General features: G+C 51.6%; 1 protein-coding gene across 2 annotated transcripts in view; it reads left to right on the forward strand.

Moving 5' to 3' along the window:
* Positions 1-13,001, forward strand: part of SLC8A3 (solute carrier family 8 member A3) — a 96,347-nt gene extending 83,346 nt beyond the window's left edge. For both annotated transcript variants that reach the window (XM_082760422.1, XM_082760423.1), the window contains 5 exons: positions 2,375-2,392; positions 9,251-9,375; positions 9,848-9,947; positions 10,510-10,785; positions 10,946-13,001. In XM_082760422.1, the coding sequence (XP_082616548.1) occupies positions 2,375-2,392; positions 9,251-9,375; positions 9,848-9,947; positions 10,510-10,785; positions 10,946-11,322 (896 nt within the window). In that variant the 3' untranslated portion in view covers positions 11,323-13,001. The remainder of the gene's footprint in view (positions 1-2,374; positions 2,393-9,250; positions 9,376-9,847; positions 9,948-10,509; positions 10,786-10,945) is intronic.
* Positions 13,002-13,216: the final 215 nt, after the last annotated feature.

Raw genomic sequence — 13,216 nt, forward strand, 5'->3', positions numbered from 1 at the left:
ATGTGCTGGCCAACCCTCTGAGGCTACCTGAGATGCCAATAGCAAGTCCTGAGGTGGCCTGGTTGGGACCTGGGGAGTGACACAGCAAGGGTGAAGAAGGAGGAGAGGTGCGTGAGGACAGAGCAGGGCAGCAGAGGGAGGTTTGTAGGATGGGAAGAGCACAGGGGCTGTCAGGGGAGCTGGTGCAGGTGCAGCATCCCCAGATGGACTGTCAGGAAATGTTACAGGTCAGGACTAAGGGCACATTAGCAGATGCATGTGCAGGAAGGAAGCTTTAGTCCGTGAAATCATTTTCTTGCTTGCATGCACAGCATTCACTCAGAAATATAAAGATAAAATAATCCCTTGCCTTTCTGCATGCTATATTCTTGATGTTTCATTCATAGCTTTATAGGCTTCTTCAAATATTCATGTATCATATCATAAGTGAAAGGGAGAAAAATACTTCTTTTGCAGGCTCAAAAGCAAATGGGAAAAAAATAAACTCAAATCCCAGAGCACTAGAATAACATTTTTAAAAAACATGAGGAATCAATGTCTTTTTTTTTTTAATAACCACAGTAGCTTAGGAGCCCAGTAATATTTCATTATATTAAATCTGAACACTGAGTTGACCCATTGTATTAATGCTTGCAATTGCAAAAGGCAAAGTAAATTTTCCCCTATTGTCTGGAGAATCAGAAGACCGTGGAAGAGGAAGGAAGCCACAGCAGGACAGAGCTATGAGGAGCCTCCAGATTCACGCTGTGACAGGCCTGTTGGAGACTTGCAGACGAAGTCCCATGGAGGACAGGAGACTGTGCGGTCAGAGCAAATACCCCACTGCTTCCCGTGGCTCTGTGGTATCGTACTTGCTGCAGAACATATTCACAAGTGGATCCTCCAGAGGTTTTTGACTCTGGAAAGGAATTGTCTCTGAAAAACGAGGGATGCTCAGCAAGGAGCCTCCTCATCTCCACTTGCTGCCAGGTAGTGACTCTGGGCTGATGTGCAGGGCACTGGTGCTTTCCTGGTAGTGCCGAACCACGCAGCTGGTCCTGCCTGCTCTGCTGCCTCTTTGCAGCCTGCAGGGAAGGGTTTCCAACGGCGCGCAGGAGTGCCTGAGAGCCAGGGCACAGCATCACTTTCCTGGCTCTGCCGCTGATGTGCTGTGCGACCTTTGACGAATTGCTTAGGAAATCACTTTCCAACCAGAGTAGATAAAATTAGGTACCTCCGTGTAAAAGTGCCTGCTTCTCAGAGGCCTGAGCCGGCAAGCCTGGGTAAATTAGCGCTTTTGGATTCCTGCCCACTTCTGAGTTTGCAAAATGTTCCCTTTAGCCTCTCTTTGCTGGTTTCACCATCTGTCAAATGGGGATGTTAATACTGACTCAGTCTTTGTGCAGAGTTTTAAGCTTCTGAGACTAAAAGTGTGTGATAATAAGTGTTAGTAATTACAGTACTGTCATAGCATGCAACCCAGTCTTCAGAGACCAGCTTGCTGTTTGAAGGACAGGTAGAAGTCAAAGCTAAGGCACAGCGCTCGCCCCTCTTGGAGAGGGTTCAGATTATTTTGCTGTGTGATACCCCATGCAGACTGAAGGGTAGTTACTTGGGAACTTGGGTGTAGGCTGTGGCATTTTAGGGGGATGCCTAGGAGGGACCCAGCAGGACATTTCTTTGGGACAACCGTGGAAATGAAGGCAGGGGAGCCAGCATATGGAAAGTCAGGGTAGGGTTGTCCCTCACAGGGACCTCCATGCCGCTTTCTTCCCACCTCCATCCTCGTGGGACCATACGGTGACAGGTGCCGGGAGCGAGGAGAGCCAGAAAGACCCCACGCTGTGATGCTTTTAGGCTGCCTGTGCCCCTCTTAGCACCTGTGAGGCACAGGAGAGGCCAGGGACACCTAGGGCATCCGTGGGGACGATGCACAGCCACGTTACCCCTTCCCTCACACTGGCCTAAGGCCAGCACCCATTTTATCAACACCTCCCCTAGCTGAGGCTCTCAGCAAGCTGCAGTTTGGGTCATGTCAGGCCCTGATGGCAAGCGTGACTGTCCCCCCACTTCTTTCCCTTCCCCTCCCTGCTACTGCCCACCTGCATCCCATCCTCCTGCCTTTGCTCGGGGGGTTGGGGGTGATTTTTGGGAGCCAGAGCACTGATGCGGTGCTCGCCAGCATCATCTCCATCTCGCTGCCGCGGGGTCTGCTCCCCAGCCTGTGCCTGGCATGCGGCCCTGGGGAGCTCGCACACCGCACTGAGCCATGGCCATCGCTCACTGAACGTTGTCCTCTGCTAAGCAGCTTCTGCTTTTTCCGGCGGGATATTAACTTTCTCCCTGTTTTCTTCTTTCTCCCTTTCTGTCTTGTGTCGTTCTTCTCCCCACACAGCTCTGCTGCTCACCCAAGGTAAGACTGCTTTTTCTCTTTTCCTCTTCCTTCTCTGCCTCTGTTCTCATCTTCTTCAGTCAGCCTCTTCTGTTGGCATTTGTTGTGTGCAGGGATCCCTCCAGCTCCCGGTGCTCCCTCCAGAATGATGTGTCAAGACCATGGCAGTGGTTGATGTCTGAGAGCCTTTCCCTAATTCCAGAAATTTCCCTGCAGTTTTGGGAAATGTCCCAACCAGGTTGGAAGGCACAACCTGCAGGTCTGGCCCTGACTCTGCCCTCTCTTTGGGCAGCCCGGGGAATTGGTCCTCCCAATGCACCCAGCTTTTCCTGTGGTTGTGGAGCTCCTTGGCTGGGGCAGGCACCTGGGGGGTCCCCATTGCCTGTCCCTGGGGGGCACCCAGCACTAGCAGCACCTCTAGGATGTGATGCGCATCAGCACTGCTCCCCTCCACCCCAGCTCCAGTTCTGTGCTCCTCCCCTCCTATCACAGCAGGATTTTACATTTATTAGTACTGAATCCCACCTCTCTGCCTGAAATCCCCACCATGCCGGTCTCTCTTGGCATCCTGTATTTTTCTCACTCTTTCAGTTCCAGGTATGATTACAGTTGAATTTGCACTAAAGGAACATTTGTCAACAGGCATGCAGGGTGCAGGGAGGAGCTGTCAGGTTTGCATGCAGACTTGGAAAAACAACCCCCCAGATTTAGAAGCTGTGTGTAACACCTGAGCTGTGCCGCAAACCGAGGGAGCAGTGTCTCTGCAGTGCAAGCTTCTGTCTCTGAGACTTTCAGGAGGATGCCAAGGCTGCTGTGCAGGGGATGGCCTGAGCCCACAGGAGATGAGGCTAATTAGGAAATTGCTAGTGGCAGACAGAAGTCCCCAGCTCCCCAAATATCAGCTTAGGGTGTTATGGAAACCTCCTCCGAGCAGTTTGGATGGCTTCCTTTGTTACTTCTTCAGGTCCAGGAGGACTGGAAATAAGTTGAGCACGGCCTCCTTCACAGTAATTTCATTGCTTTAATTCAGTAGCTGCCTAATTTGATCAGAACCTCAGGAACCAAATAATCTGTATTAAAATAATATAACTTTCTCCCGCTGTTGTGATCCGGCCTGATTGCTTTTGGCAGCTGTTGCCGGATGACGTGGTCGCCGGCTAAGGAAAGTTGCTCTCCAGCAACAGAGAAAAGCTTCCTCTCTGGCCGTGATGGGGGGAGGTCTCTGGGGTGCCAGCCCCCTGCCACCCTCCTTGCTGGGATGCCCGGGGTGCCTGTGGGGCGCACGGCAGGCACTCGGCTGGGGTCTGGGCTCAGCCGCCGCACACGCTGGGGTGTCACTCAGCAGCCATCACGCCTAATAAGCGGGGAGAGAAGTGACGTTCTCATTTAGTCCGTGTCACGTTAGATTTAGGTTACATGGAAGCGCAGGAATCTTTGTGAAAAGGGCTTGGTTGAGTGTTTCGCTGCAATCTGTCTGTCCTCTCCCTCCTGGAGCATCTTCCATGCCCCTCTGCCGTTGCCTGGCCCACCTCTGCACTGACAGAAGGCTGCAAACCTTGCGAAAGCTTTGCTTCACAAAATGCCCGGTGCCAGCTGTGGGGGCTGCAGGGAACTGGAGCGGTTCAGGGTGGCTGTGGGGTGGCTGGAGAGTCACACCTGGTAGTTTTTTACCTTCTCTGAAGCATAACCTTTTGTGTTGGCACCGGCACTAATCCCCCTCTATACTCTTTATATAGGGAAATATTTGATACCAGTTGTCCCTAGTAATTGGGCTCAGGATGTTCAGATCCTTAAAGGTATGAGGAATTATGAAAACATTAGCTACATACATACCCTCACTTCCACATATTCAGCCAAATCAAGGGAAATATTTATAAATATGTTTCTTCGTGCGTTGAAACTCATGAGCCCCCTCTCCGTATGTGTAGCTACGTGGTGGATGTCCACTTTGCAGTGGGAAGGCTGGGGAGCAGAGCTGTCGGGGACGGTCACATCAACATCGATCTTAGAGCAGAGCCAGCAGTGAAATAACGCACGGCTCCCTGTCCTGTGGTTTAGCCGCGTGTTAGCCCTCCTCTCGTGGATGCACAGTTTCTCAGTTAGCATTAAGGACACTAGGGCATGTATACTGGGTGCATCATGCCTCAGAAATAGCTTTCAGGGCTAAGTAAGCAGATTCCTCCCATTTTTAGAAAGCGGCACAGGCTGTGTGTGTGTGTGTTTCTTTAAAGGGCACATCAATATGCTAACCTCCAAAGCCAGCATGTCGTTTAGCCAGCAGTCTTCCCCAGTTGTGACTGACGGATTGACAGCCCTCTGGAGAGAGGAGCTCATTCATGCTCAGTGTTTACTTTGTTTAGCTGGGATTATATTTTATTGAGCCACAACAAAAATCCCATTTTAATTGTCGTTTTAATTTCTTCCTAGCGGCACAGTCCCCAGAAGGGGTGACCTTCATGCAGATCCATGCCCACTCCAGAAACGGATGGATACGAGATAGCTCGAGGGGTGCGAAATGGCCTTCAGAGAAGTCTTTCATGAATACATTGCTGGTTTTAATCCAATTTATTCAGCAAGTGACAGGGAATACAAACCAGCCCACAGCTGCTTGGTAGTCTTGCAGCATTTCCTAGGTGATAGGGATCTACCTCTCTAGCAGTGTTACGGGGCCTTGCTGTTGCCTGCTTCAGCACAAAAGCTGTGGAAACGGGCTTTATCTACCTCTGATTTATGTTGTGTCCAGCGGGCCACAGGCAATGTCCAGCTCCCAGTCCCCTGAAGGGAGTTGAGCAAGCAAGCATGCAGGTAGTACCTGCCAGGGGGCAGTGCATGGTATGGAAACTGCTCTGCTTTCCCCTTTCCTCAGGGAGAAATATCAGCAAGTGGGGATCTGTTTACAGCATTTTCAGCCCAAGAAACTGCTTGTCAAGTGGAGATATGAAAGCACTTTGCAGATAACTGCAGACGAAGTCCCAGGGTGTCCCTGCAGGAGCACATCATTCTCATGCGGGTGAGCAAGCCGAGGAGGGACATGCCCAAGGCAAGGGGTGGGACCATGACCAGGAGCTGCTGGCCCCCCATCTGCCCCACCTTAGTGCTGAACTGACTCTGAATGGGGCGGAACAACTGGGAGCATGGAGGAATTTAACCAAAAACCTTCTTTCACTTCCCACTGGGAAGTGTTGGGTATGAGCTGTGGCCATTGCTACAGGATGGGCAAATGTGGGCTGCATTGTCCTTCCTGCCCTTGCCTTACCAGCCCTGCTGCTCTCCCCTGCTGGTAACATCTCCTGATGAGCATCCTGGCACGAGGAGCAGGTACCTGCATGCGGCACCTGGTGCACAAGCCCCAGCTGGCATCGCCTGAGCAGCCTGCACATCTCCTGTAGCCCGGGCGGGCTGTTATCACCTGATGGTCACACAGACCTGCAATCAAGTGCAGGCAGGGTTTAGGAGGCCCCAACACCCCTACCTTCCCCTTCCCAGGGAGAAGGTGATGGCAGCCCAGGAGGCCCTGGTGAACTCCTGTTCATGCTGGGCATACCCAGACCTTGTCAGGTTTAACCAGGGTTGACAGCTGGGAGTCCTGGGTGCAATCCGCATTGAAGAGCAGGTGCTGGTGCTGATACAAACAGAACTCATGCTAGTTAATAATTAAGCTGCAGTTTGGCAGTGCTTACCTTGGCAGACTTGACCTTCCAAAATTAAGCCTGTCTCTCCCATCCACCCTCCTCCTGTGCCTTCTTTGTCCCAGCCCTTGGTGGTCTCTGCAGGTTGGCACCCCTGGGCGATGTGTGACACACCTCACCTGTCCCTGCTTCCTGGAGGAGCCTTCATGACCCCCTCTCCACACTTGTTTCCTCAGGAGGAAGGGCATGCCCCGTGTTTTTGGCAGAGGCAGCAGCCTCCTGCAGTGCTGCTGGGTAAGGGCCACCCCTGAAAGGCAGGAGCATCCATCTAAATATCAAATCGGTGAGGAATCAGGTCCCTGTTGCCCTGGGTGAGTGTACTGGCCACTAGATGTTTGTACAGGACAGGTTTGTGAGCTCTCCTCTAGCACATCAGACCTTTTGGGAGTTTTTAGTCTGCTAGTATGGCTGCAACCATGAGGCAAGGCCCTTGGGACTTCGCTGTCCCCTTCCCTGAGGTGTGCTCTGCTGCTGGGATGTTTTAACAGTTTATTCCCTTTTAGCAGCTGGGTCTCTGCACATGGGGCTCAACTCAGTCCTCAGCATCCCATGGGAACAGACAGACTCCACAGGTTCAGGTTGTATCTCCCATTAGGGTAAAAAGACTCGGGTTAAACATTTTCAAAATCACCTTTGAAGTTTGTTAGGTTTCTGTACTTAGCGTAATAGGTTGCACATTTGAAAGTATTTCCACTTTTTAATGAGTCATGCAGGAATCACCTCCTTTTTACATTATTTGTAAGCTTCCTCTTTTAACATTTCCGTGAGCTACCCAGTTGGACATGCTGCCTATGCCTGTTCCCTGCTGTTTGCTTGCACCTAGCATTTGAAAGGCTCAGTTTTGGAGCAGTATTCAATTAACTGCCCCCACAGGAGATCTTGACATGCTTTCTTGGGTGACCATGCTTCCTCTCTGTGCCCTGGTTTGCTGTATTCACCACAGAGAAGCTGCGTGGTGACAGCAGAGCCTCCATTACTCAGGTCTCCTGGACATGCTGTCAGCAGGCCACAGGTCCGTTGCCGGTCAGCTCATCCCTTCGCCTGAAGTGTCCTCAGGCTTGAAGGTGCCTCTGGTGGCACTTCTGCTGACAAGGCGTCCTCTGAATAGTGCACATCCCTTCGGTGCTGTGGTAGGCACCGACACCTTTACTTCTGATTTCTAGATGGTCTCCCTGCAGTGCCTGCACCAAGTGCTTGCACTGTGCCCGGCCCAGGGATCACCAAAACTCTCTGTCCACTGCTGGACATGGACCTGTCTATTTACTCTCTTCTAAGAGCTGCCTGGCAAGCGCTTGCCATTTTCATCAAATCAGTAGGTGATCTGCAAGTGGCTTATGTAGGCAACAAAACCACCTACCAGCAGCTGAAGTCCTGCCACCAGCCATGGACACACGCAGCCCCACAGCCTGGGGCCTGGCACGCAGTCAGAAGAGAGCGGGCAGGTCCTCCTTGGAGGAGGGTTTCACATCTTCTGGCACAGCCACATCAAACAGCATGAGTGAGGTGACAGGTTCTGAGATAAATCCATGTTTGATGCTGCTCCCTACAGGGAAGAGAGCATATTCTGCAGTGCAGGCACTTAGAGACGAGTCTGAAGATGGCTAATATTTGCATGAGACTCTGTGTTGTTTTACCAGGTCAAAGGCTTTTGTCCAATCAGTTGAAGTGGGGTCTGAGACTTTGCTGTAGTGCTTCTCCTGTGATTGTTAAGCTGGGGAAATTCAGTCTGAGATTCCCAGTTTTCAGGCAGCTCTGACTGACTTTCTGTGCTGTGCGACTGCAGCTGGTGGGCAGTAGCCCAAGGGGCCATGCTGGCAGCTGCGACCCGTAGTTTTTCAGATGAAGGTACTTCCCGGGGACGGCTGTAGCAAGCCAGATTGTCACTGAATCTGGGCTTTGCAGCCCTGCTGGGGTGGCTGCTGTGCTCCTTCCTCAAAGCAGTGTCAGCAGACACCAGCACATGCTGGGCTCTCTGCCATGCTGGGCCCTGCAGAGCTGGGGGTGCCTCCTTCCTGAGCTGCAGACTGTGGTGGGGCTCAGGTGGGGTAAGACAAGGACATGCCGTGGCAACTGATGTTAAATGCTTAAGTGAATATAAGTAGTTGGAGTTTTTTCCTCAGCGATCATCAGTCCATGCCTCCAAACGTAACTTTTTGTCCACGTTCACCTCCATCTCAGCCACCTCCTTCCCTCTGTGGCTGCTTGGCCTTCTCCTGCAGTCACCCTCTGCCATCCTGCCTTGCTCCAGCTGCTCTGCTGCTCTGTCTCTGTCAGGATTCGTAAACTTTTGGGGATTCTCAAATCTGCTGTAGGTGGTGGTAGGCAGTGATGTTTTTGATGTACTTCATTGATTTCAAATGATGGATGTAGTTGTTTCTGCCTCTGTGATGGGATATAGTAATGCCACCTGACATAGGAGTTCTTATATATTTTATAAACTCTGCAAGTCCTGCAAGGCTTACAGTGTCTGCAATCAATCTATCAGGGCTGATGAAGAGAAGGCAGAGTTTATAACTAGATTCCACTGGGAGGTTATAATTTGTTCTGTCTGATTTTTGGTGAGATCTGCTTGACTCCACATGGGATTAATCATATCTGAGGCATTACCTGGGGTGTTTGTAAACTCTACAGGAAGCCTTGGGCAACATCTGGCCCGCTGCTCAGGCAGAATGAGATGCTGTTCTGTTGTGGTGCCTCTCAGGTTGTGACTGTGTGTCTCTCTGAGGGTTAGCTCGAGCACTGAGCAGCACAGAGTGCCAACAGTGATTTTCTAATCAGAGGGGAATAAAAAGCTGCTCTCTCTTGTTCGTTCAAGCCAGGAAGCATGCCAGGATGTTGAAATTGTCTTAAAGGCTGCATGTGCCAAATGGCAGGGTGCGTGGTACCTCACTCTCACCAAAAGTGTAGCAGAGGTGATGGGAGGGCGTATGTCATCCAAGAGCACCAATGCAGGCTGAGGAAATGTGTGTGTTTTTAAAAATAAGACCAAGATAGATATGTTCTCAGTGACTAACCGATACACAGAAATCTTGGGCCTTTATTTCTGTGGCCCAGCACCCCACACTGCCCCCCCAAGTCCTTGCGTGAGCTCAGCGAGCTGCACAGGGGCTGCAGAAGGCCCCAAGCCCCTGCAGCGTCCTGGTGCCCGAGGGCCGCTGGCTGCAGCTTAGTGTTGACCTTGCTTTTGCAGAGGTGGCTGAGAGGAAGCTGACGGTCGAAGAGGAGGAAGCCAAGAGGATTGCGGAGATGGGCAAACCAATCCTTGGTGAACATCCCAAACTAGAAGTCATCATTGAGGAGTCCTATGAGTTCAAGGTCAGTGGTTGGCCCAGGGGGTCTTCCAGGAGGGGACACCTGTGTGGCAGGGAAGAGCAGCCCTGGAGAGCAGGACTGAAGAGGCAGGGGGTGGCCATGTGTACAGGGAAAAGGCTGCTGGAAGAGGAAAAGGAGTGTGCAATGCAATGGAGTGGATGTAGCTGCTGGTAGGCAGGGGTGAAGGGAGGAAGACATAGGGAGCACAAGCAGACGCCAGCATGCAGGAGAGGACAGGAGCAAAGATGTCCTTAGTGAGGAAGGGGTGAGGGAAGAAGCTTTGTTTGGAGTAACGGGTGGCAAACAAGCAGACTCTGGTGAAGTATGGGTCATGTGTGGAAGAGGTATGGGTTGGCCCAGCTCCAGGTATGGAGCTGGCTGGTAAGATAGTGCCTGCTGCACCTCCATAGTTTGGGAAGGGACCTTGCACACAAACTGGTGGTTCAATTGTTGTGCATCTTTATTCCCACAACAGAGCACCGTGGACAAGCTGATTAAGAAGACAAACCTGGCTTTGGTTGTAGGGACACATTCCTGGAGGGACCAGTTTATGGAGGCCATTACTGTCAGTGCAGGTGAGGGGGAGATCAGCAAACCCACGCCAGCATCCCCAGCTTGGGATGAGCTGTGTCTGGGCTCAGCAGACAGCATCTGCCTTGTCAGGGATGCCCGGCTGTTGGGTGTGTGGTGTTCTCTCACCAGCAGCCAGAAGGGCTTCCTTAGAAGTGAAAGAAGAGAAGTAGGGTATTCGCTTTACTTCCCTCTAGCAACTAAGAGAAACTGCTCCTGTGGAAACAGTGTCTCCATCCTTGGAGCAATGTTTTTTCCCAGGACAGCTTCCTTCTTCCTCCATCTCTCCCTTTTCCTTGCTATCTGCCCCACACTCCCTACCTATTTTCTCTTTCCCCATCATCCTGTATCCACACAAAGACCAGCAGTGCTTCCAGCCTCTGGCTGATCTGCCCCATGAGGCTAAGGAGGGACGCCTCCAAGGCACTGCTGCTGATACCCTCACGCAGATGTGAAGCTTCTTGAGGGGGCCGTGCTGGCAATCAACCCATGCTCTGGAGCAGGGGTGGGTGGCCACGTAGATGCCCCATTGCATGAAGCAGACCTCTTCTTCCACGTTGCTTGCAGCGGGTGATGAAGACGAGGACGAGTCGGGTGAGGAGCGCCTGCCGTCCTGCTTCGACTATGTGATGCACTTCCTGACCGTCTTCTGGAAGGTGCTGTTTGCCTGTGTGCCCCCCACCGAGTACTGCAACGGCTGGGCCTGCTTCGTCGTCTCCATCCTCATCATCGGCATGCTCACGGCCGTCATTGGCGACCTCGCCTCCCACTTCGGCTGCACCATCGGCCTGAAGGACTCGGTGACCGCCGTTGTGTTCGTAGCCTTCGGCACCTCTGTACCAGGTGGGGAGGCCATGGGGTGGGGCCGGGTGGTCCAGAGAGGGTCGGGATCCATGTCCCAGCTCAGGTGGCACGCCTGAGCCTCCACTGTCCCTCAGGCAGGGGGGTTGGCCATTTCTTCTGTTGGACCCCAGTGATTCCTCCTTCCCTCCTCGCCCTGCAGACACGTTTGCCAGCAAAGCCGCGGCCATCCAGGACGTGTACGCTGACGCCTCCATCAGCAACGTCACGGGCAGCAACGCCGTCAACGTCTTCCTGGGCATCGGGCTGGCGTGGTCGGTGGCGGCCATCTACTGGGCATCGCAGGGGCAGGAGTTCCAGGTGTCGGCCGGCACCCTGGCCTTCTCCGTCACCCTCTTCACCATCTTCGCCTTTATCTGCATCAGCGTCCTCCTCTACCGCCGGCGGCCCCACCTCGGGGGGGAGCTGGGCGGCCCCCGGGGCTGCAAACTGGCCACGACGTTGCTCTTCGTCAGCCTGTGGCTGCTGTACATCCTCTTTGCCACCCTGGAGGCCTATTGCTACATCAAGGGGTTTTAGGCGGTGGGGGGACGGTGCCGCCGGGGGAGGGACCCCCTCCTCCGTTACCTCACGGGACACTGGCCCTCGAAGCACGGTTTCACCAGGAGGGACGGCTGTCAGTCCGCTGCCCGGACAGTCGGACAGCTGGGTGCCAGGATGGGCAAAACCCTCACAGAACAAAAACAAAACAAAAACAAAAATCCACAAAAAAAAAAAAAACAAAACACCCCGAAAATGATACAAAAGAAAAAAAAAAAAAAAAAAAAGCGACAATGGCAAGCGTTTAAATAAAACAGAACAAAGTAAACCCAGCCACTGACCCCAGTCAATGAGGTTAAGAAGTTTCAGCCATCTCTAAGGGCCTCCTTTCCTGCAGGTTCTTGTTCCCGTTCTCCTGAGCACCCCTCCACCGTAAGGAGATGCTTTCTTGTTTTTACGGTTTGGGAATTGCAGAAGTCTGATCAGGAATTTGATTATTTTTTTTTCTTTTGCTTATTGCTTTTTGGGTTGGGGGTGCACATAGCTTGGTACTTTTTTTTTTTTTCTTTTTTACTACTCAAACAGAAAAATGTTACAAGTTTAAGATCTAAAGCTTCAAGCTGCCGTCAGTGCTGGAATTGAACATGTATTTTTTGAAGCCACAAAAGACTGACACCCTCAAAGAACTTTTTCACTCTCACCCATTTCCTCCCCCACCTCCTTCCATTTATTTCTTTTTTAAGAGCATCACAAGACTGATATATTTTTAATACAAACACACACATACACGTACACACACACACACACACACACACAAGTTCCGTGATGAAGGCTGGAGCATGTAGCATTTCAATCACCTGCCTGGGCTGAGAAAAAAAAAAAAAAAAAAACAGGAGGAAAAACAAACAAACAAACAACCCAACCCTCTAATATAATACGTATCATATGTATTTTGACTATGGCATTTCTCTTTGTACAATTAACTTTGAGCTTGTTGTACTGCAGGGAGAGGAAATTATGTTCATTTACAAATGGTAAGGAAATAAACAGCTGCACAGAACTAGCCTGCCGGGGGGCCGGGGAAGCTGGCACAGGCTCCCCGATGACGGTGCAGTGGTCCTCCTCCTGGAGGTGGGAGTGGGTCCCTGTGATAACGTGCTGCTCTGGCCTACCTGAGTGAGCAGGAAGCCTCTGCAGTGTCCCCAGAGCTTTCCTTCTAGGCTGAGTTAAATATGCAGGTTTGCAAGGAGGAGCAGGGTCCCTGTCCCCACACGTCACCCCAGCAGAGACCATCCGGCTCCTGAGAATGCCACACCAAAACTACAGGGAAATAAAGGCAGGAGGACAACAGGGAAGCCCAAAAAGAGTGCTGGTATTGTCCCACATGGCCAGCCTGAGCTGTGTCACGGCTGCTGTTTCACTCGGCTGCCATCCTGATGCTCACAGTGCCCGCGTCTCACGAGCAGCCGTCGGTCCGTGGAAAGGTACGGGCTTCAGACCTGCCGCCCGCCCCGGGAGTCCTGCGTCACCTCCAGCACATCCTCGGAAAACCAGACAGGCAAAAGGGCACCCTTTTCATTTGAAGTGCATTTCTTTTTAAAGGAACACAAACAAACAAAAACAAACAAGAGTATGTCATGAATTACATCAATGGCTGCAAATTGAAATGTTGGGTTGGTAATAAAATTAAATAAAACCTATACCTATATCTATATAAACAGTGCTATCTATAAATATATTTCTTAACTGAGAGTCCTGGAAGGGGATGTTAAAGCCTTGCTCTTTCTAAAGTGTTTCCAAGAGGAAGATTTTTTTTTTTATTTTTTTATTTTTTCCTACCAAGAAACAGGTGCTGTAAAGGGAAGCATTTTCCTCACAAATTTCACTAGCACAAGCCAAACCCAGGCAGTCAGCACGTTAAAAGAGGAGCTGG

The sequence above is a fragment of the Aythya marila genome (assembly GCF_965140915.1).
Source record: "Aythya marila genome assembly, chromosome: 5".
NCBI classification, from domain to species: Eukaryota; Metazoa; Chordata; class Aves; order Anseriformes; family Anatidae; genus Aythya; species Aythya marila.